Raw genomic sequence first — 22419 nt, 5'->3', positions numbered from 1 at the left:
TACCTTTGTTATTATTGTTTTATTGCCATGTTACCACCCTGCTTGGAGCTGTACAAGGTTCGCAGTATTGAATAAAGAAAAAGAAAAGAAAGAAGAATCCATTTTTAGGCCCTATACACCACTGTTTCTTATCCTTTCATGAAACATCACAACTATCACATTACATAAACTTGAGTACACCGTTAACCTTGTGTTTGGCGCTCTTTAACCTGAGACGCCCTTGCGCCATTAAAATTTAACATCATCATTATCATCATCATCAGCTTGCTGCCACAAGATGGATGCTTGCACTCTCAACACATTTTTTTTGTCATCATCCACTGCTGGCATGAAACACTGTCTTTGTTGCTACAGTTTATAGGTACTGATAGGCTGTCCCCGCACAAAATGATAGATGTGTAACTCTACTTAAAACTGTGTACTTGAAGCTTGACTTAACAGCCTTTAAATCGCTCTCGGATGGAAACAAGCTCAATTAAACCTGGTTATAACGAGCAAAAGCACCCGCCGCAGTTGGTCAGTGGCTAAGGCACTCGGCTGTTGAACCCGAGTACCCAGATTTGAGCCCGACTTGTTTGAATCCGCTCTGCTTAAATGCTGTTTTTTTTTTTTTTTTTTTGAGCATGAAAGCACTACATGCAAAAATGTAAATGGTAGATGATTTCACTAGGCTCTGAGCCTCTGGATTATTTGCTTTCATGCTAATTAAAACAAAGGATACAAATCTTAAAGGAAAGCTGTGTTTTTTTCTTGTGGCTACGCCTCTTCAACTACATACATTAGGTTGAGCTTGTACTATCTCTCTCTTCCTAGAACTCTCTCTTGAGCTTCAGTCTCTATGTAACTATTTATTTTGTGCCTGATTGCAGGTTCAGTGCTTGCTTCAAGACCTTCAAGCTGCCATTGCGACACCAAATTCATCTGCATCTGAAGGACACAAAAGTGAGCCAACCTGTGTCTTTCCAGTGCTTATGAGGGCTTCCAGCATCACATTAGTGCAAGTGCTACAAATAGAAAAAAAATGAAGTGGGTGTCAGATTAGTAGTACTATTTCATCAAATAACACTGATATGATGCCCCCCCCCCCCCCCCCCCCCCTTACGACCCCCCATTACCTTTAAAGAAACAAACTGTAATGTTGTTAGTCCTCTAGGCTCATGTAACTACCTTGTGTGACACTATACACTAACGTTTGGTTCCCGCATGGAGCAGGAGAACACGAACAAGCGACCAGCCATGCAGACTCCGGTGACAATTCTAATCTATCAATGTGAAAGTATTACTTTGCTATGTTCACAGATTTCTGTCCGCAAAATTGCGTCCGCAGCAGTTGTGAGTAGTTGAGAAGTGGTAGAGGTTAATCAGTGGTGTCAATCGATAGAGGGTAATATAATGTGTCCAAAAATAATTAGGACAATAAGTTAATTAAATAATTAGAGGCAAAAAAATGTAAAAGTAAAGGCAAAAGTGGTCTCATTAGCCAATGGCTTGGCACCACATTTGAATGTATCAAATAATAAAATAGTTAATTAAGTCAGTCAATTAGGGTGATGTCAAGATGTATGAAATACTAAATAATTAAATCAGTCAATTAAGGTGACGTCAAGAATGTGACTTCACGCAACCTGAATTCGAGCAAAAAAGGGCATGGGAAGGGATTGCTGCGCAATTTGAAAGTACCAAAGGTTAAAATAGTTAATTAAGTCACTCAATTAGGGTGACATCAAGGATGTGATGTCACGCAACCTGAAGTAGAGCCGAATAGGGCATAGGAAGGGATTGGCATGCAATTTGAAAGTACCAAAGACTAAAATGGGTAACCAAGATACTTTGTTAGATGAGTGGGTAAACATCCATTGTTAATAAAAACAGCGCGAACAGGAAGACACAAGACAAGATAAAAGGAAGCTACAGGACAAGTGCTGACTCACAACTCTGGAATAAAAGCTGAGGCTGGGTTGTGAGTCAGCGCTTGTCCTGTAGCTTCCTTTTACCTTGTCTTGTGTCTGCCTGTTTGTGCTGTTTTTAATAATAATGAAATGGGTAAACAAGAAGTGAATTAATGTGACATTACGCAACCGGAAGTAGAGTCAAAAAAGGGCATAGGAAGGGATTGGCACGCAGTTTGAAAGTACCAAAGGCTAAAATGGGTAAACGAGAAGTTAATTAATTTGACGTAGATGATGTGACATCACGCAACTGGAAGTAGAGCCGAAAAAGGGCATAGGAAGTACCAATTTGAATTTGTAATTTGAAAGTAATTTGAAAGTACCGAAGACTAAAATGGCTAAACAAGAAGTGAATTAAGCAACTATAAGCAACCAACAGCAGCATCTATGGTTTCGCATTACTCCAATGCAGATTCTGCAATGCTCTTTAATTTTTTCGTGCTCACATGCACCTTGAGCCGCGGGTGGCTGCCACAAAATGCGGTGGTGTTGCCATCCGTTGATGTCTTTGGGACTCAACTATGACATACATTTATGGATATCCATTACAATATCATCATTTGAGTACCAAGTTAAATGACATTGTATTGAGCACCCTAAGATATTATTAGCTCAGTTTATGTGAACAAAATTTTAATGTCTTTGTCAGTAGCATTGGTGCATGCCCCTGGCCAATAGTAGTTTGCAGGTGAAATAGATAGCCACTGATTAGTGAGCAGGTTGCTTGATGTCACGACTCACAAGACTAAATGACGCTGCTAAGTTGGCACGAGATGGGAATTAAACCAGAGACCTTTGGATCCTTACTCATACAAGCTACCCAGGGACCATGCAGGCACGTTCGCATGGCTTGGTATAAGCGGGGACTTGGTTCTGCTTATGGGTAGTCCTTTGCATAATGTAGTAGCTTATGACTGTATTCTAACGAGTATTTGTGAAACAGTAGAGTCACGAATTAAGGGATCAGTGATCAAGCAAGTTGCAAAAGGTATGCACAGAAATGATTATCTGCAAGGGGAGCTGAAGGTAGGAACCACTAAGGCCCTCGTGTTGTACCCTTAGTGGTGGAGCCTAAGTGTCCCCCCAGTATTTTTCGCTCTTTTTGTGGCAGCGCAAAGAAAAACCTGTCACTCTAGCAGTGCAGACACGCAGTGATCTGCATGCTGCTCTATACTGCGCAGTTAAAGAGCTGAGCATACTAAAATTTGCAGGTAGACTAATATATTGGACAATTGCAGTGCAAGTTTGCACTTAGTGAAAGTAGAAAAATTAGCGATCTAATCCATGCTACGCCCAGATTATTTGACCATAAAAAAAGGGAAGTTTTTGAGGAAACTTGTATTTAAACCCCACATGTAGGGCAGTGAGCAACAACGTGTAGTAAGTGAAGTAAGAACATGCCGACCAAGAAGTTGATGATGGTTGCATTGTTGTTTCATGAAAAAATATAATCAATCCAAGGTGCACACTTAGTAGTGGCTTGAAGTGGGTTGTTCTTAGCTCCGACGATAAAGTCTTCACAGATGATGAGAGGAGCATGCGGTGCCTGTGCAGTGCATGTGTTCACATTCACGCAGTTCATAAAAGCCACGGCCATGAAATCTTTTGCGTCATTTTTCGCGGTGTTTGGCAAAACGTATGTACACACTTTCACCTAATCTCGTTTGCTGACATCGCACTTCATGGCACATATGTCACCGCACCTGAGCGTTGGCCTTTCGACAGCTTTGCTGTCATGAGTACACATGTTTCCTGTGTGCCTTCATACACTGTGAGGCCATCAGCTTTAAAGCCCCGGCACTTGAAGAAGTCAGCGCAGGTGAATCCGTCAAGTGCAGCGGGCTCGTCATTCTTGTTTGAATCATGGTGTTGATGCCAGATGGCCGGCACCACTTGAGCACACGTGCTAGAAACAGCCCTGGACTAACAATCTTGTGTCTTTGCAATGTCATTACTTTAGGTAGTGAATCGAACAGACTGTTGGAAGTTAGTACTGCTTCACTTGATGATATTTTGAAGTAATGCTACAACAACATACGAGAATGTTTGAAACTGCTCGAAGCCTCACTAGGGCATCTACGGTTGTCATGTAGCCTTGGTGGACAGAACAGTGGCGGGCAATGGGAGTTGAAAATGCAGGAGTTAAATGCATTCCTGCATTAAAAGGATGTGAAATTTGTAACCGACCTCTCATTTGAACAAATGAATTAAAGGAATATATACATGCAAATATATAAAATGTAAATAGTTGCATATTTGATTCTTTGTGCATGGATCACCACGTGGTATTTTCATATGACAACTATTTAATTCATAACCGAATTTCCTTTTTCACCTGTCATGGTTTTGGCTTCAACAGCTGGACAACAGCTATAATGTCAAATTTCTGCACAGGTTGCATGATTGAGGAGTTGAAGTGCAATTTAATAGCTTCTTCTTCACTTTGGGATTCTGGCTCCTGAGATATTAGACTGACTAGCAATGTAATGAATCAGCATGATGAAGGAAAGATTATTTCACAGTTTTTTATCCATCATGTAATCTATACGACCTTTGACATCATAGCCATCGCCCTGCTGTTGAAACTGAAACGGATAGAAGAAAAAAATTCTGCTAATTATTAGTTTATGGTTGGTACTGAAAACTACGCAGTGGCTGTTGGCTCCATTAGTAAGCATTCTTTAGGGCACATAATAAAAAGTGGCTACTTGTCTGTCATGAAAGAGCACTGCACAAGGGTAGAGGTGGGGAAGCCTCAGTTTGCAGGTCGAGCCAACGTTTCGACAAGTGGACTTGTTTTCGTCTGGGCCACTTGTCGAAACGTTGGCTCGACCAGCGAACTGAGGCTTGCCCCTCTACCCTTGTTCAGTGCTCTTTCATATCATGTACACCATCTTCTTCCTCTCGTTCTACTTGTCTGTCAGTTACATGAGTGAAAGTACAAAAGTTTGCATTTCCCAAGCGGAGGACATCATTAACCCTGCATTGCAATGCTGAAGGTACTACCATAATTTTGTAATTATAAGCTTCACTTTATATAATTATGCTAGTCTGAATAGGTTAATTTAGACACACAGAAAAAAAGTGTTTATAACACTGTCCGTACTCAATGTTTACATTCCAGAGGGGTCAGATATGCGACGCTCTTTTTTTTAGGTACTTTAGCATAATGGAAAATGTGCATGATGTCACTGACCGTAAATCTGACCGTAAATCTGACCGTAAAGCCATTGTTACTGTTAACATCATGTTTCAATTTTGGAACAAAATAAAGGTTGCTGTCGAAGCACTGACTGCTATCATGAATTCAATATTTGGGTCGCAAGCAAATGCTTCCACAACCAGTCAGCCATGCAATGCTATTGAGGACACAGTGCAAGTGCATCTGTAAAAAACTGGGGTCTAATTTCATTGCGTAGTGTGTGCTGTAATGAGAGTGCTGTGTAGCCTGCTCAGCATAAGAATGTCTGCTTAGAATTTCATTATTAGTAACCTTTTCAGTTCTTCTTTTAGAAACATCACAGCTTTGTTCTATGGCGACGAGGTGCACTTTAAGAATTGATTGGTTTCGCATTTTCTTACAAATAACCATGTCTTTTGTGCTTTGCAGTGAAGACAGAATTCCCAGCTGAGCACATCAAGGAGCTGGAGCAGTGGATCGACGCCCATTCTGAAAGCTTGCCACCCCTCCGGAACTTTATTCTTCCTGTAAGATTTTGTACTCCACTCTGTGCTATTGTTTGGAATTTCTTATTTCACACATCATTGTGCTGGAACCTGGTAGTTGGATGCAACTCAAAAACAGAGTGGCAAATGCCCTTCATGGAAAGATGTCTGACCTGTGCTGTCTCCCTATTACAATGACTGTGGGGGTGGCTACCTTGTGCATGCTAGCACGGTGTCGTAGGTGGGTACTACATGCACTGCACGTAACTATGGCTTGATGGAAGTAGGTGGATGGCATTAACTGCAGGGCCTTTTTTGAGGGGAATTTCGGCTGCTAAACACTTTTCACTGTACACCTGTGTATTCTTGGAGGCAAGATGCAAGAATGTCCACTAAGGAGCTCGCACTAGGGACCTCTGCGTGGTTAAATCCAATATCCATGTCACATGGTCAAAATTAGTGTCAACCTGAACTAAGAGTTTTGTTATTGTCATGCATGCAGTGCCATATGGCAGACTTTACTGGCACATGCTGGAAAATGCAATTGCCTTGAAATGAGTTATGGAGACATGCCAATCTGACTGAATGCATTTCATGCTCACGATATGTGCAGCCTCAGCAGACGATGTGTGAAACTTAAAGGTCGGCTTCCCTTTGTGGTGAAAATTCCTGAGCAATGCCAACATGGCCTTAATTATTTTGGAGAAATAATCAGGAGTAGTATCGGCATCGTCTACAGATGTGTGCCTACTGTCGGTGCTGTAGTAAATCTGCTCAGTCTAGGCTTAACAGTGCTGGCAACCATGTTCTCCTGCGTGGAAATTCCACCTCATTCGTACTTGAGGGCATCCACTATGCGTCATGAACAGGATGGAGGGCGGGAATGAGGATTGGGCTCGGACCTCGGGCTTTTTTTGCAGGTACGCAGCACACCCCTGCATATCAAGAAGTGACAAAGGCAAAGGGAGGAGGGGCAAGGATGTGGAGAAGGAAAAGGAAACCGGCCATAAGTGTGGGATTATATACATGCAAGGCAGTAGAAGTAGGGTTAAATGGGAGGAAGTACGGGAACAAGTGCAAAATGACAACTTCATGCCGAAACACACCTAAGGGATATGGAAAAACCTCCACATGTCAGGGGCTACACTTGGACAGGATGCAACAGGCTGGAAAAAGATTATAAAGGAGGAGGGCCCGGAGCATTGATAAAGGGGCAAGGCTGGGAAAGGATAAGGGAGAGCTGCAAGGAACATACTTTATCTGGCTACCAGGTATAGTGGGAGGTCAAGAGACTGTGTTGGTTTTGTATGCCTCAGAACAGGGAGTGATTCGAGTTTGAGGAGAGTGCCAGGCATCTGGAACTTATATTCAAAGACGTCAGGAAACTGGGCTAAAACAGGAAGGTATTATATTATGGGCCATGTGAATGCCCACCTGGAACACTTTGATAGAGCTACAGAGGAAACGGAAGATGCTGGGAGCATTCTGTGAGGCTCAAGATCTCGTAATAGCAAATGCAGAAATTAAGCGGGAGGGGAAAATAACGTAAGAAAGAAATAACTCACATTCCACTATCGACTATTGCCTAATGTTGCACAAACTGTACGACAGATTAGGGAGGATGGAAATTGATGAAGATTGTGGAAAAAGCGTGGGAAGTGATCACAATAGATATAAAAATCAGCTTTGGGAGGGCAACAACAGCAATAGAAGGGCAAGAGGGAAAGACAACCATAAACTTAACAAAGCACAGTTGCAGGAAGTGGCAAATCACATAGAAGGTATAGTATCCAAACAACCAAATAGGGAGTGGACATATGAAGACCTAGTAGGTGTCATAAAGAAAGAGCTTGAGAGGGGCCAACTTAAGCAGGGAAGAAAAAAAGGGAAACATAAACCAAAAAGCTGATGGGACATGGAGGCCAAGGCTGCCATAGTGAGATACCAAGGTGCATCCAGGGCACACAGATCAGCAAAGAAAAAAAGGGGCCACTCAAGAAGAAGTATAATTAAAATGGAAGGAGTACCTTGAGAGGGAAAGGGAGGTGGCAACATTAATGCAGGATAAAATGGGAAAAGCCGGAGTCCAGTGGATGAAGATTAATAAAAAAGATAGAAGCACCGCGTAAATGTTTTGGGAGCACATAAGAGCATAAGAAAATAAGACAGAGGGGATACAACGGCCACTGACGACACAGGAAGGAAGGAGAGGAAGCATAGGATTATATCAGGAACATAATAGAGGCTACAGTTGCAGAGCCTGGGGAGGACGCACGAGAAAGGTATGAAAATATTGAAGGCAATAGGTCTGAAAAAGAGGAATGAAGAGAGACAACTGCAAAGGATTGGGACTGAATAGAAAGGAAGATACCCGCAGGAACAGCGACAGGGCCTGACGGCATACCCGTGAGATTGATTAGCATACTGGGTCAAAAAAGCAAATTGAAACTATGAGATCTGATTGAACAAATAATAGAGGGAAGAGAGGTACCAAAAGATTGGAAATTGAGCGGGATGACAATAGTTTATAAAGGTAAAGGCTGTTTCACATGATGCGACGTGCACGAAAATTTTCAGTTCAGTCGCAGTGTCGTTGTGGTGCCAATCGCACCGGCCCTTTCATATGCTTGCGGCGCCAGCGATTTCTATCGGTGTGATTTTACCAACAATAAAGGAAGAACACGCGTAAGATTAAATATTGTATCTAATTTATGTCCTTTTATCAGAATATAAAGCACTTTATGCAAAATAGACATTTTTAACTTTTTCGTTTTGTACGCAGCTGTGTATAAGTCACATCAGGCTGAATTCCATTGGCTGGGGGCCGCCTCATTCACAACGATCGCTGCGACAGTGCGGCGTGCCCTTCTGTCGCTGTGCGGCTGAAATCGCACTCTGCTGCGGCGAGAATTGCATCATGTGAAATGGCCTTAAGGGAAGCAAGGACAACATTAAATCTTACAGACCAATTACAGTCACCTCATTCATATATAGACTGGCAATGCAACTTGTTACGAGTAGACTAGAAGAATGGACAGAGGGTGAGGAGATACTAGGTGAGCTACAGAATGGTTTCCGCAAGTACAGGAGACTGGAGGATAACTTGTTTATAATAACCCAGTGCATAGAGATAGCAGCGACAAGTAATAGACCTCTATGGTTAGCCTTTTTGGACATTAAAGGGGCATATGATAATGTTGGTCTGGGTGAGCTGTGGGAGCAATTAAAAGGATATAGATTGAATGGCAGCATGGTCAGGTTCCTAGAAAGGGTATATACAGATAACGAGGCTATCATAACATGGGAAGGACAAACAACAAAGCCAGCAAAAGTAAAAGGACTCAGGCAAGGCTGGGCTTGTCACCCCTGCTATTCATGATATACTATATGAGTCAGATGGAAAAAAGCCTTGAAAAGAGTGACGTTAGAGCAGACCTGGGATATATGCAGGGAAGACAGAAAGTAAGCCAAGTGCTACAGGTATTGATGTATGCAGATGACATTGTCCTGCCGGCAGACAAGTGGGATGGGCTGCAGAAGCTAATGATAAGAATCTGTGGGACAGAGGGTGCTGAGTTGGGGCTGCAATTCAGTAAAGAAAAATCGGGGATAATGGTATATAAATGATGACAAAGGCGACCCAGTAGAGATACAGAAAACAAAAATTGACCATGTTGAGAAATATAAATACCTGGACATATGGCTAAATGAAGGCATATGCTTTATCTGGAACAAGAAAAGGAAAAAGAAGACAAAGACAAAGGAAAGAGAAATTCAGATATTATCAAACACAGGGTGCTTTGGAATTGTAATAGGTATGAGATAGAGGGGCATGGAAAGGAGTTATGGTACCAGGTTATAAATAGCGTGGAGCCCTGTTTGTGTTGGTGTACACAATATAATAGCTGTTAGCCGGCCGCTCGAGACCTTCGGGTTCTGAGATGGGAGGTGGTTTATGGCTGTTGAGGAGGCGAAGCGCAAACAGATGCCTCAAAACAGAGACGTAATGGGGACCGCTACCGCTCTTTGGACCACACGTGTGGCCCTTGGTGCACGCTGTTATCATTCATTAGAGTGCTTTTTGATGTCTGTAGAGCTGTAGCCTAGTGCCAAGGCTCTTAACGGTTTCGAGGAAGTGTGCGGTGCTGGAAAAAAAAAAAATCTTCTTGGCACCGGTGCGCCATTGGCCCATTTAAGTTACTATATTGTCATCTGATTGGCCATAGAAAGTTTGGTTCTGATTGGTTTGTGAAGTGTGGCTCAGAATGCTGAAAAACGTTATTTAAGGGGGGACGCGGGTCTTAAACTGGTCAAAAATGGGCGAAAAATTGATTTTGAGAAAAATGCATTTTCGGAATGTCTGTACCTTTGAGCACTAGCCTTCAAAATATCAACACTGAATTCGATCGGGAAATGCGGTAAAATCGACTTTTAAAACGCCACGGGAGCCTCGAAGTGGCCAAAAAAGGGGTGAAAATTGTTCGAACTTCCCGCGCGCGCCGCGGGTGAAGCAGCCGGCTGGCCGCCGCCATCTTGGACTTGTTTTGAAGCTTGTTTCTTTGTGCGCATTTTGCGACATCTCCAAATGACGTCGCTCAAACAGAACGACCACCGTCGCGGGTTTTCCGAAAGCCGTTTCCGGTCCGTTGATTGGCTGGAGCGCGCGCTAGCGAAGCGAGCCCCTCGTCTCGCGCTTCCCATTGGCCAGCGCGACTGACGCCATTTTTTTTGTTTGTTTGTTTTTAACGTTCTTCGTCGCGGCTGCTGCTTCGCTCGTTTATGATGCGTTTTCGCGATCGTTATCAGTCGTTCCCGCAGCCGGTGCTGGTCTTTAGACGTAGCTCGGTAGACGTAGCCGTATCAGGAGTGTATTGAAAACGGAAGCGCCTAGCGAGTGCGCGTCGAAGAACGAGTGCGGCGGCGCGCTGCCAGGGTCGCGCGGCGTGTGCTCGACCTAGCTGCAGCACGTCCGGCGGCATATAATCGTTTGCGAGCGGTTCAGAGGCATCAAAGATAGCATCGATATATTTAACTGTTCAGCTGATACTCATGGTCCTCACCGACGCTACCACTTCGTTGCTTTTTTATCGCGTCGACGACGGGCGAGCCTGTCATCGCGCCGTTGCCCGCGTTCATTTTCCGCGGACGGCTTCGTTTTTTTTTTTTGTTTTTTTTTTTTTTTCACATTGTCTAAGTAATCGCGTCGCTGCGCTCAAGGGGTGTGAAAGTTCGAACTTTAGCTCCAGCAAGGGACTCGGCGTGCGGCCCTGCATGCGCTGTACAGCAAAGTAGCAAAGTAGCAAAGTTTCATTCTGCAACATTAGCCAATTTATTAGGTCATTTCAGTATGCCGCTGTGCTTCAGCCTTAAACTTTGTGCAGGTTTATTAATAGTGCAAGACCGTTTTATCGCAATTTTGAGTATCTGTTTGCCTTGAAGGGCACTACCACAGGCATATGAAGTTGTAAATAAAGCTTCTCCCGCTGGTTCTAGTGGCGGTATATTTAGACTTTGTGACAAGCTTTTACCAGTATTTGGGGAGGGTACTGTTATATGTTTAGTATATAGCCTTCCTCATAAAGAACAAAGCCTCAACGATTCCATTTATATTACCATAGCTGCAGTGTAGCAAAAGTTAAAGGTTGTCTCAAAATGCAAATACGTTTTTCTCAGTGCTGTTTCTGGACACTGCATTCAGCCTTACTGTGCTTTTTCTCTACATTGTCGCCGAGTGACAATGACAAATTTAGCACCACTGCAGTCATATTGAAAAGATCAGGGGGTGATCCAACACTTACATCACTCTATCGAGATTTTTTCAAATTGCCAATAAAATAATATTGCATGTCAAAAAATTTTGCTGATTTCCTAATGGCATACACTACCTTGGCCATGGGGTAATGGTGATAGTTTCAGTTTTAGTTGACATATTCAAAATCCAAAGACAGTTTTGGAAATGGGAAGAGCATGCCATTTTTGGTGAGAAATATCACAGTGAGGCTACTGATTGTTCAAGTTATAATATGTGGTCAAACTTCAAATGCCGTTTTCTCAGTTTCATATTTTTGGTCGATCTCTACAGTCTTACGCAGGGTTTTGATAACTTCTTTTTAGTTCACACAAATAACTTTGGTACCATTTTCTTCAGAGAGAAATGAAGTACCCGATGACATTTTTAGTTTTTTAGTTTAGGCAATGGATAAATGTCAATTTGAGATTAGCTTAATGAGTTCGTTTCAAATAATGCAGCCTTTTACTCTCACCATAATATGTGAGAATGACATGTCTTTTTGAGGAAAACGAAGGATGTCATCGGGTATGGGAAGACTTTGGCTATCAATCTATGTAATTAAAAGCAACGAAATGCAATGAGAAAGTTCATTAAAGCTGCGTAAGAAATTCACTAATTATGCTCTTGACTTTGTTAGATAACTTTTGATCTAATACCACCAGCTCAATTGTAATTACATTTTTGAAATCAGGAGAGAAAACCACATCTGTGTGCAAAGTTTCGTGAGATTCTAGCCATAACTAAAAAAGTTAGTTTTAAGACCCTCGTCCCCCCTTAAGGTGATGTTTTGGCATGAAATCGGAAGAGCGTACTGAGCCTCAGCTGCTTCTCGTATGTGCCTTTTTTTCCAATTGCCCTGCACTTGGCCCAGTATTAAATAAATGACCCTTGTTCAAGAAGTTTGTCTCCAACAGCAACATATCGCTGGGCAAGCGGGCAAAGGAGCTGGGTGCTCTTTGTCAGACCACCTCTACGATCACGCCCATAATTTAACTAGCATTAAAGTTCCTGAGGTTAACATCTTTGATAAGATTGAAACGTCAGTTAGAACATTGGTAACTGCAAGAAGTTTAATGTGTTGACGATGAAATTTTTTATTGCCAGCATAATTATTCCACATTTTTACTCATGGAAATCTGCCTCAGGGCTTGGGCTGGAAACCTTGCTCCTAGAAAAGGAGTGCGCTAGAAGACAGTTCACTCCCTTTTTACTCCCTTATAGGATAATTTGTGTTTACAGTATAATGAACGAATGGTTTTATAGATGAAAAAAATGTGTCTTTTTTTCCACCCTCTTTTATTTTACAAGTCTGGTAGCCCGGCTGGTGCTGCTCTACATGTGGCCCGCTCAGTCTGTCGGCGTGCTGAACGAAGGTATATACCACGTCCCAAACTTGTCTTGTTTTCTGCTTGTGCTACAGTTTTCCCCACTTGGTGTGTGTTACTTTATTGGCTCTTAAAAGCGCATTAAAGACGGCACCATAGTACTTTAGTTCTGAGTAAAAACTGTTTATGTGGCGCTTTCTGGCTCTGTGACATTTGTTCGACAGACTAAAAGGCCTGTTTATTGCTGAGCAAAATTTAGGTTTGAAACTTGACATAAAGATCTTAAATGGACTTCATAATTATCGTTTGGAAGTAGTAACTGGCTTTGTAGATTAGCCCTAGGGATCTGTGTGAAAAAATCATCTTGATGCACTGAAGTTGACTTGCGAAAACTGGTGAGGTTTGCGACACCTACAGTTAATTTTCATTAGCCTTTCCTAGCTTATAAACTCTATTTAGCGTTGTTTGATTAGAAGACTGATATCCATTCATACGAGCCAACTTATGTTTATCGTTAGCGTGCCTCTGAGTCGCTATCAATTCCTCAAACTGCCATGATTGGCACAACTTTGACGGACGCCTTTCTCTGGAGTGGTTTAGTGCAGCATGGATGGCGCATTTGCATGCAACAACAATTGAGGAGCTGTAAAAAGGGTAAACCAGTGTCATTACACCTATATATATATTTTCCATTGCTGCATGGGGCTTCTGTACGATGTTTTATGTTAGTGTGCAATGCCAGAAAAAGCTTTGTGCTCCCAGGAGTCTAAGCTCCAACACATAGTAGATATTTTATTAAGGGAGGTTACTTGGTGAATTCTAGTGCCAAGATGGGCTACTGCTGTTACTTCCAAGAATCTGTGCATTGTTCACCTTTAACAGAGACTTGGAACAAAGACTCGTGCCTGAATACCTGTTGCCACTTCTAATTCAGTCTGCATCTCATTTTGTGTGCCACAATTTAATCATGATGTCAGTTGTCTGTTCGTGCTCAGGGTGACTACTCTTTTCCTGGATGATGAAGTGGATGAAGTTGTGATGCGATACATAAACAGGTGAATGCATGAGACATCAATTCTCATTTGATTATTACATTTTACTTTTGAGAGGTAAAGAAAGTGAAAGGAAAAAAACATTGTACTGAACGTACGTGGTGCAGTGGGAGAGTAAAAGGAGCCAGTTTTTTATAGTCAAACCTTGATATTACTAACCCATATATTACGAACTACTGGCTACTTCGAACTTTCTCCAAATATTTTCAACAAACACGTTTCATTTCTAGTTAAATTATCAAACTCAGTTAGCTATGAAACAGATGTATCAAACTCCCAGCGCCAAGCAGCGCTCGCTCAGATCACAAGTAGCAGGCTTTGCCGCAGTACACAAATTGCTGGCAGTGGTGCAGTGAGCGTTTGCACCAAGGTTTGCACTTTATAGTGTTAATATCTGACATTTACCAACAGTATTGCAAAGACAGAACAGCATGTGTGGTTGTTAACACTGCGTTAAACATGAGTCCACACCAGAAGCGCCATGGAAGCAGCGGCATAGATGATTATAGCCTTGTAGTCATCATGCGTTCTTGTTGATTGTCACGGAGGTGGTGAAAACGATGATAGCTTTTTCTCTGACATACCGTTTTCCATACTGCATGGCTGCAATGCGGAAAAGCCATCCTAGCTGCCTCTTGGTCTGCCATTTGAAAATGTTGTGGGTTAGCAGTGTTGTGTGGGGAAGTCAAACCATTTGCGCTCGTTTTTTTTTGCAGTCTCCAAAATTGAGAAAGTCTTCCCATTTCTCGAGCAAGGATCAAGGATTGCCTGAGCTTCTGTCCCTTCAGTAACTAAATCATACTGCATTCGCATGCATTCCTTATTAAGTTTCGTATTATGAATTTTCGCTATATTGAACACTTTTATGATTTCTTCACTTGTTTGTTATAATATAACAAGGTTTGACTATATAGGGAGCTTGCGTGAAGCGATGCATGCTGGGTAATCCGCTATGATGTTGTCGCTGACAACAGATGGAGTTCAGTGCAGCCAGGCTGAATAGAGCAAGTGTCTTGTCGTTTTCGACAATCCACCAAGCAAACACGCGGCTTTTCATTCCTGAGGAATGTACTCGTCAATGCTGTGCCTGATTTGCAAAGCGCTGCAAAGAAATACAAAGTGCTGCGTTGCGGACCTGTTCAAGCTACGCCTCTGCAAGCGCAAACGAATGACTGCACTATGCGTCTAGACCTGGCCGCCCGTCAACATCGCCAACATTCCTGATTTCATTTCTTGCGAGTCAAGTTGCGAGTAGTTTGATACTTGCCTGGATTGGCGTTGATCTCGCGTGTGTTGGCCCGTGCGAGCCATTCTTGTCAGTGTCACTAGATGAATCATTTGCCTTCTCGCCCTCGTGCAGACGTATGTTTGGAGTTGTGAAGAACCCGCAGACGGCCTGTTCAATCGCGCAAGCATCGTCTGCGCACTACGCGACCATGTAGACGAGTCTATGTGGCATTTCAGTGCTGTGCCATCTGCTGCCATCGACAACATCATGATGGATTACCCAGCATGCATCGCTTTATGCTAGCTCCCTATAGTAGACACCTATGTGAGAACTTACAAATGCAGTGTGAGCATGGGGAAATGCATTTGCAACCTACAGCTCCAAGGTGGCGCTTACATTGTTCCACCGTTGGTGTAAGGTTTCTGCTGTGTAGTCGCTAAAATGTGCATCCGCATTCTGCATTATTAGAGGCTGTCACCCGTTAATAATTAAGGGGGTATTATTATTAACGATGCACCCTTAACGGTGCGCACACTCCCAGACACCCTTAGAGTGAGTGGGGGTAGCTGTTCCGGTCGCAAAGGAGATGCCCTCGACCTGCGTGGCAAGCTCAGCCAGAATTCAACTACCTTGTAGTGACAGAAGGGGGTGGCCGTTTGGTGCCCAGCTGTCGCCGGTTAAAACCAGAGTAAGGATCGGAGTCAGAAGTAACAAACAAAACACAATTTATACACAGCAAGAGACGATACAAAGGAATACACAAGATCACTTGAAATACACGGACGAGAGGTTCACAGAATACAAACGCTAAGCATTCAACTACAGAATGATTCAATAACACAGAGGCTTTCCAACAGATCAAACACGAGAGAGTTGCATAAACAAACACCAAATTGTTCACCGGGCACTGTTGCAGTACGACGCCTCAAGAGTCACGATGTGGCCGCCATACGAGACGAGCGCCGCTCCCTTGCAGGTTCGTGGGTTTGCCAGCAGCGGGTGATCCCCGGGAGTCCAGCCGAAGCACAGGCAAGCACGTCGCAAAGCACTGACGAACTGACTGACTCACTCAACAAGCGGCGCGGTCGCTTTAAATAGGACGCGCCGCGTCTGTTTGTTAGCACGCGTCAAAGCTAGCGCGCACACACACTTAGCTTCGCTGGTTATAGCTCTCTCTTCTCCTCCCGTCGAGCCGCGCGTCGTCGTTGGCTAGGTCCCATAGAAGATTCTGGAATTTTCTGGCGGATTCCATTCCGATGAACCACCGTCCTCCCCGGGCAATAGGAAAGAGGGTGACAGCAACGCGTACAAAGCTATGCGCTCTCCCGCGCGGGGAAGGAGGCTTTTCTCTCCATGCTCTTGCACGCGACGCCGCGCAGGCCTCGCGCCGTACCGGCTTGATGAAAATGTGCGCCGATTTCATGACAGAGGCACATGTGTGGCTGATAAAATTAGTTGCCTAACTTCTCTCATTTTAGTCCAGTTCGCTGACAGGTGCCATGTGTAACTTCCAGAGAGTGGTGAGCCTGTGAGTGCAGCAGATGGCATGGAAAAGCATAATGACTGCACTAAGAACTTCTTGATGCAAACAGTCATCATTATGCTTTTTCATGCGCTGCTGTTGAAAAGCCACATGTTATGCTGCTGTGATATACACGGAAAACTTCAGCACAGGTTGCCCTTTTGCAGCATTAGAATTGATTGACTCGCAAGGCATCATCTTAGTTCAATATGTTTTGTGGGTTACTTTGAGGTGGACTAGGTTTAAATTACAGGGGTGATTGTATTCATTAGGATCCACTCTCGGCCAGGATAAATTTTTCTCTTCTGAAACTTTTAAACACTGAAACTGTGGAGCTACTTCCATGGCCCTTATCAGATAAGCAGACAGACGCTCGTGGTATCCTGACCAAGACTGGCCTTCTTTAATGTTTAGCCATCAAATATATACACCGCCACAGCGGTCACATGACATTCATGAGAGCTGGGTGAGGGAAAGGAAAGGGAAAGGACGGGCGTGCACAGTGCGTCTCAGGATGGCGCCAGATCTTCCCCTGTTTACAAGCACTGTGTGGGTCCACAAGGATGGAAAAAGTACTTTTCAATTTACTCATCAGAGCAGAGTCTTTTTGGCGGTCGTACGACGCGCCCATATCGCGTTGTTATTTGCACTGGGCTTGAAGGTGTCTCTTTGGGTACATTCTTTTCGTTGTTGGACAACTGCTTTGCCACGATGGTCTTGCCAGGCGAATTCGAAACAGTTTGTTTCACACCCTTGTCGGTTGTTTCCGTAGGCTGACTGGCTTGTTCACCCTGGTCCGGTGAGGGCCCGGTTTCTTCTCCCTTTGGGAGGAGTAACAGATGACGTCTGTTTTGACGTAGGGCTCCCCCTTGATTCTGGATCCAGTGAGACCCGGGTGTCGAGGCCAGACGAAAGACTGTGCCTCCGGCACATCTGTCTCGCAGCCACACATGGTCCCCTGCGGACAACCTGGGAAGAGGTTTAGCAGCATGATGTCTGTCAAAATACAGCTTTTGCTTATGCCTGTATTTTTTGTCTTGCTTTTTCCAAGAGGCGCTTACTACTCGAGGTTTAGTGTAGCTGGCATGCATGGTACTCTTGATCGTAAGCAACGACTCATGAGCAGTTGAGCTGGACTGTAGCCGGTTGGGCCCGGTGAATTTCTATAGTTCGGCAGGGCAATGTAGCATTCCTGCACCTTCTTAAGGAGCCTTTTAAGTGTCCCTGCCATGCGCTCAACTTCTCCGTTAGCCTGTGGGTAACGAGGACTCGTTGTGACATGTTTGAAGCCATAATGACTTGAAAAATTAATGAAAGCAAGCGATACAAACTGTGGTTCATTGTCTGATAACACAGTTTTCTGGATCCCGTGCCTGGCGAAGATGCTTTTCAGGTGTTAGATGACTATCTCCGACGACGTTCCTCGATTCAGCAGGGCCAGCTCTGGATACCTGGAGTGATAATTGACGACGAGATAGACAGCTCCTTTCATCTCGAATAAATCAACTTCAATTTTTTTCCCATGGGAGCTCTGCTGTTTCAGAGGGCTTCATTGGTTCACAAAATTGGATGCTCTCTTGTGCACATGTTTGGCAGTTTGCTACAGTTCTTGCAATTTTTTGGCTGATTCCTGGCCACCAGAACGACTCCTTTGCGTACGTGCAGCAGCGGACGATGCCTTGATGAGGACTCTTTGCAGCATTTCTTTCTGCAGCGCTCATGGAATCACTAGTTTGGAATCCTTTAGAAGTTGTAGCTGTTTGCAAACTGTGATGTTGCCACGATGTGCCCAGAACTGTTTTAGAAGTGGCGGTACCCGGTGTTTTGCATCTGTTGATGGGTTTGAAAGGCGTGGACTCGTGCTGAAAGCCACGTTAACAACCGCTCATGCTGCTGTACCTTTGCAGCTCTATTGGCGAAGCACCACCGGCACTCCTTTGTCCCTTATTTATCCTTTATTTTAAGATAATATTTCATGTTAGAAACGTATGAGCAAGAGTATTGTACTGCTATTCTCATTTGTAGGCAAACTGTCACAGCAACCTTTTTGAGCCATTTTCTAAACAGCAGTTGCATCTCCTTTTCAGGTTGCTTGGAAATAAAAAAAAGAAATGTTTGAAAAAAAAAAAGTGATGCGTTGCTTATTGGGCAATACGCTATCATTGTCACAGAGCGGCCAACCTATTTATGCTCTGTACATATGCAGTGGACCATTAAGAACATAGCAGGCTCGTGTTATCACTACCTTATCTGTAGCTGACGGTGACGTAATTAGCAGGATCAGTGCTGTCTTTGCAATCATCGCAATGTTAAATCTCAATGTCAGCACAATGTGCAAAAATGGCGTACAGTCATGCCACTTCTAAATTTTTTTTCATGTGCACAATCTGCAGGTTGAGCGACTACTTGTTTGTAGCTGCGCGAATCTGTTCTCACCACGAGAATGCCGAGGAAGTGATCTACAAGTGAAACGGCTGCAGAGCAGTGGACCCTCTCTGTGTTTCTGAATGGTGCATGGCACGAATAAATGGCCTTGTTATTACTCGCTGCCCCATGCATGCTTTATTTTTGCATTTAAGTCTGCCTGTTTTTAGAAGTATGCTATGTGAAAGAATATATATGTCCATGCTTTCCACGCAGCCTTCGGCGGCAAAAAAAATTGGCCGATGATTGCAAAGCTCGATGATGCGCAATTTGAGTGCAGTTCAAGTATTTTGGCTTTGTGATATGCTGAGGTAAGAAATTTGGGAGCCGGTTTATCGGTGTATCGGTTTATTTTCCCGCACAAAATCATTATTCACTTGACACTCCTCGCCCAATTCTTATTGTTACAAAGGAGTCTTTATGATTTCAGAAGTGGCGGATGTTTTCCGGGAGTTGGATCAGAGCCTGGTTGTGAATAATGAGATCTAGGCATGACTTAAGTTGTCACTGGAGTAGGAGGAGCCACATTGTCTTGTTGACATCGTGTTGAGCAGCACATGGGTGCGTTTTTCTTCTGTGGATTCCTATTTCACTGGGTCGTATTGTGCATCAAGAGGTGCCATTTGAGGACGACTCCACTCACCTGTGTTGCCATACTCTTCTCCTCCGCTTTCTATCGTGTGGTTTCGTTTTTCCTTCAGTGCATTTTATTGTCACCCTCCTGTTATGCTCATTCCCTGTGCTTTCACCATAATGCTTTCCTGGTAGCAACCCTCCGCGGTTTCTCGTAGCACCATCATCAGGTCACGCATCCTTAGGCCCTTGTCATAATCAACTTCCTTTCACTGCTTCCGGCTACATTTTTCTCCATTCCCGCTATACTCCCAAACATAATTCGCAGTTGTTAGGAATACTCACATTAGCAATGTCAGGCCAGCATTGTACGACATGATATAATAAATGTTTTGCTGCTCAGCAACCACCATGCACCTCGCTTGGGATTGTGGGCGGTTATGTTTGGCCTGGAAAAATTGAGGAGGTGGCACCTGATCAAAATATCACCTAAAAGGAGCCAATATAGCTGCTATCTAGTCATCCTGTGGGTTCCACACGCCTGCATCAAAATTCAAGCTCAGCCAACATTTCTGCTGATGGCAGAGTCAGAAATGTACTTCAGTAGAGTTAGTTCTGGGTATTCTTGATTTATTCTTGTCTAGTTTGTATTTGCTGTAACCATGTCATACGAATGCACATACCATGGGCTACGAGTAGCATAATCAGCGTATATATGGGAAAGTTAGGAGAAAGTCAGCATACTGACACTAAGAGAACCATAGAGGTTGCAATGTTTAACGTGATAGCGTTAAAGGTCCCATTACACAGAAAACCTGACACGGGTTTGTGGGTCTGTTTTTCTTCTGTGAGCTCATATTTCATTGTGGCATCAGAAGGTGCAAACTTCTCCACTTTCTACCTTGCATTTCTGCCTTTCCGTCAGCATGACGCTGGCAGGTGTGGTAGCTGGCATGGCCGGCCAGAATTCTTAGCTGCATAGTTTGTGCAACTTAACCAGGCCACATATGATATGAGAAATTTGGGGGGAACTGCCAACTTGTGTTACTCATTTGAGATGGGAAGGTAGAATAAGAATCAACCTTCCAGTGCTCTGGGATGCCAAGTCAGCCACACTACACCCAGGCAGGTATGTTCATATACGGCTTTGTTAAAGCGGGACTGTACAGGGTCTTGAATATTTGGGGGCTGGGATTTAAAAAATTCCAAAGTCTACTACCCCATTCGAGCTGAAATAACGTTCACAAAGTAGCAAAATATAGTCTACGTTATCTGATAAGTGATTCAACAGCGGCACTTGCCTAGATTTTCCGAAATCGAGAAAAAACTACTCTCGGTGGCGTCCACAATTTTCGCAGAAGAAAGTCGAAAAGCTATTTTGACATGATACGTCATCTGTCGAGCAGTGAGACAAGCTGCATCCCGGCCGTTGGCGCGCTTGCCTCGCTGCCCGACAGATAACACACCATGTCAATAGCTTTTCGACTCTTCTGCGAAAATTGTGCACGCCGCCGAGAGCAGTTTTTTCTCTATTTCGGAAAATCTAGGCAAGTACCGATGTTGAATCACTTATCAGATAACGTCGACGATATTTTGCTACTTTGCGAACGTTATTTTAGCTCGAATGGGGTAGTAGATTTTGCATAGGAATTTTTTAAATCCCAGCTCCCAAATATTCAAGACCCTGTATATGCCAGGTGGTCGCCTACGTTATCGCATACCTGTAGGGGGAACTTAGGTGCCCCCGTAATTTTTCGTTTTAATGCGAAATAATGTAATCATGATTACATTATCGTGATTAGAAAGTGGAAGAACCGCATGCCGCCACTGCGAGTTTCGCGTGTCTGGATATATTGTAATTTTAGGAGCTACTCGGCTGGAAATCGCGTTCAGTCAAGGCGCATATCTGCTTTCAAGAAATTATTTGCATCAGCTACACGGCAAATCACGAAGGCGCTTCAAAAGTGATGCGATTCCGTATCCTACTAGCAGACGACCATACATTAATTTTAGGGTGGACACAAATACTGAAAATTTGCAGCAGATGAATTAGGAATGTGCTATATAAAAAATATAAGCAAATTAGCAGGATTTAGTGATACATGTCCGCTTTTGTCGCTAAAATTGCCATTAAAAATCGAGCGCACAGTGGTCAAAACACCCGTCAGAAAGTACTATCATTATCATTGTGAATGTTGGTGCGTGGTGCGCCGTCAACGCAATCCATCTAGCAGTCAAAGCATGGTTGCATTGGTTGGCATGGTGACCTGAACTTGCAGAGAGCCGGCTCCGTGAACTGCGCATGCGCGCCCAGAACCAAAGTGGAAAGGAGGATGCATAGAGTTTCTTACTCTTACCTAGAGGGAAAGCTGTGCTGCCGTCTATGGGCGTTTACATGGAGTTTCCAGACGGCCAGTTCAGCCACCATGGGCGCTCAAAGCATCATGGGCCGGTGAGCTACCGAGTGCAGAACTACAACTTTTGGCCAAAACTAATGCAAAGATAAACGTTGTTCTACCGTAAATAATGCCCTAAGATTGAATATTGTGACTATAAATTGTAAAGAGAGAGAGAAACAGCATGTCAGTGTGATATTTATCCAATATAAGCGATGGCTCTTTCTCCTATTGGCTTAGTTTTGAGCAGCACAAATACCAATATTTCGCACTTAATAGGCAAGCTTTGAAATAAAAAAACGTTATGAAAATATTTATGGTTGGGCAATCACTTAAGAAAGTTTTTAGTGGCATTTTGGGAAACAAAAACCATTTATTGGCGACGTCTGCTTTTGAGCCTTCGCTACTATGGCTTTCGCGGTCTATGTACGCAACTTCAAATGATGATGATTACGAAAAAGAAACATCGCAGTAACGCCACTCCACGTACCCG

The 22419-nt window shown here is 43.7% G+C and overlaps 1 protein-coding gene across 4 annotated transcripts in view; it reads left to right on the top strand.

Annotated features, from left to right (window-relative positions):
- LOC146194470 (corrinoid adenosyltransferase MMAB-like) overlaps nucleotides 1–19075 on the top strand; it is a 30771-nt gene extending 11696 nt beyond the window's left edge. The window contains exons 4-8 of one of the 4 annotated variants that reach the window (XM_084597423.1): nucleotides 870–942; nucleotides 5560–5657; nucleotides 12715–12779; nucleotides 13727–13786; nucleotides 18927–19075. In XM_084597423.1, coding sequence (XP_084453549.1) covers nucleotides 870–942; nucleotides 5560–5657; nucleotides 12715–12779; nucleotides 13727–13786; nucleotides 18927–19002 — 372 coding nt within the window. In that variant the 3' untranslated portion in view covers nucleotides 19003–19075. Of the gene's footprint in view, nucleotides 1–869; nucleotides 943–5559; nucleotides 5658–12714; nucleotides 12780–13708; nucleotides 13787–14499; nucleotides 14569–18926 lie in introns of those variants that run through there. The other 3 variants (XM_084597422.1, XM_084597425.1, XM_084597424.1) reach the window with 3 other exon arrangements.
- The last annotated feature ends 3344 nt before the right edge of the window (nucleotides 19076–22419 follow it).

Source organism: Amblyomma maculatum, chromosome 3, assembly GCF_055883805.1.
Source record: "Amblyomma maculatum isolate TAMU_Amacu chromosome 3, ASM5588380v1, whole genome shotgun sequence".
NCBI lineage: Eukaryota > Metazoa > Arthropoda > Arachnida > Ixodida > Ixodidae > Amblyomma > Amblyomma maculatum.
The sequence above is the reverse complement of the archived record's forward strand: the minus strand, read 5'-3'. Positions and strand labels throughout refer to the sequence as shown.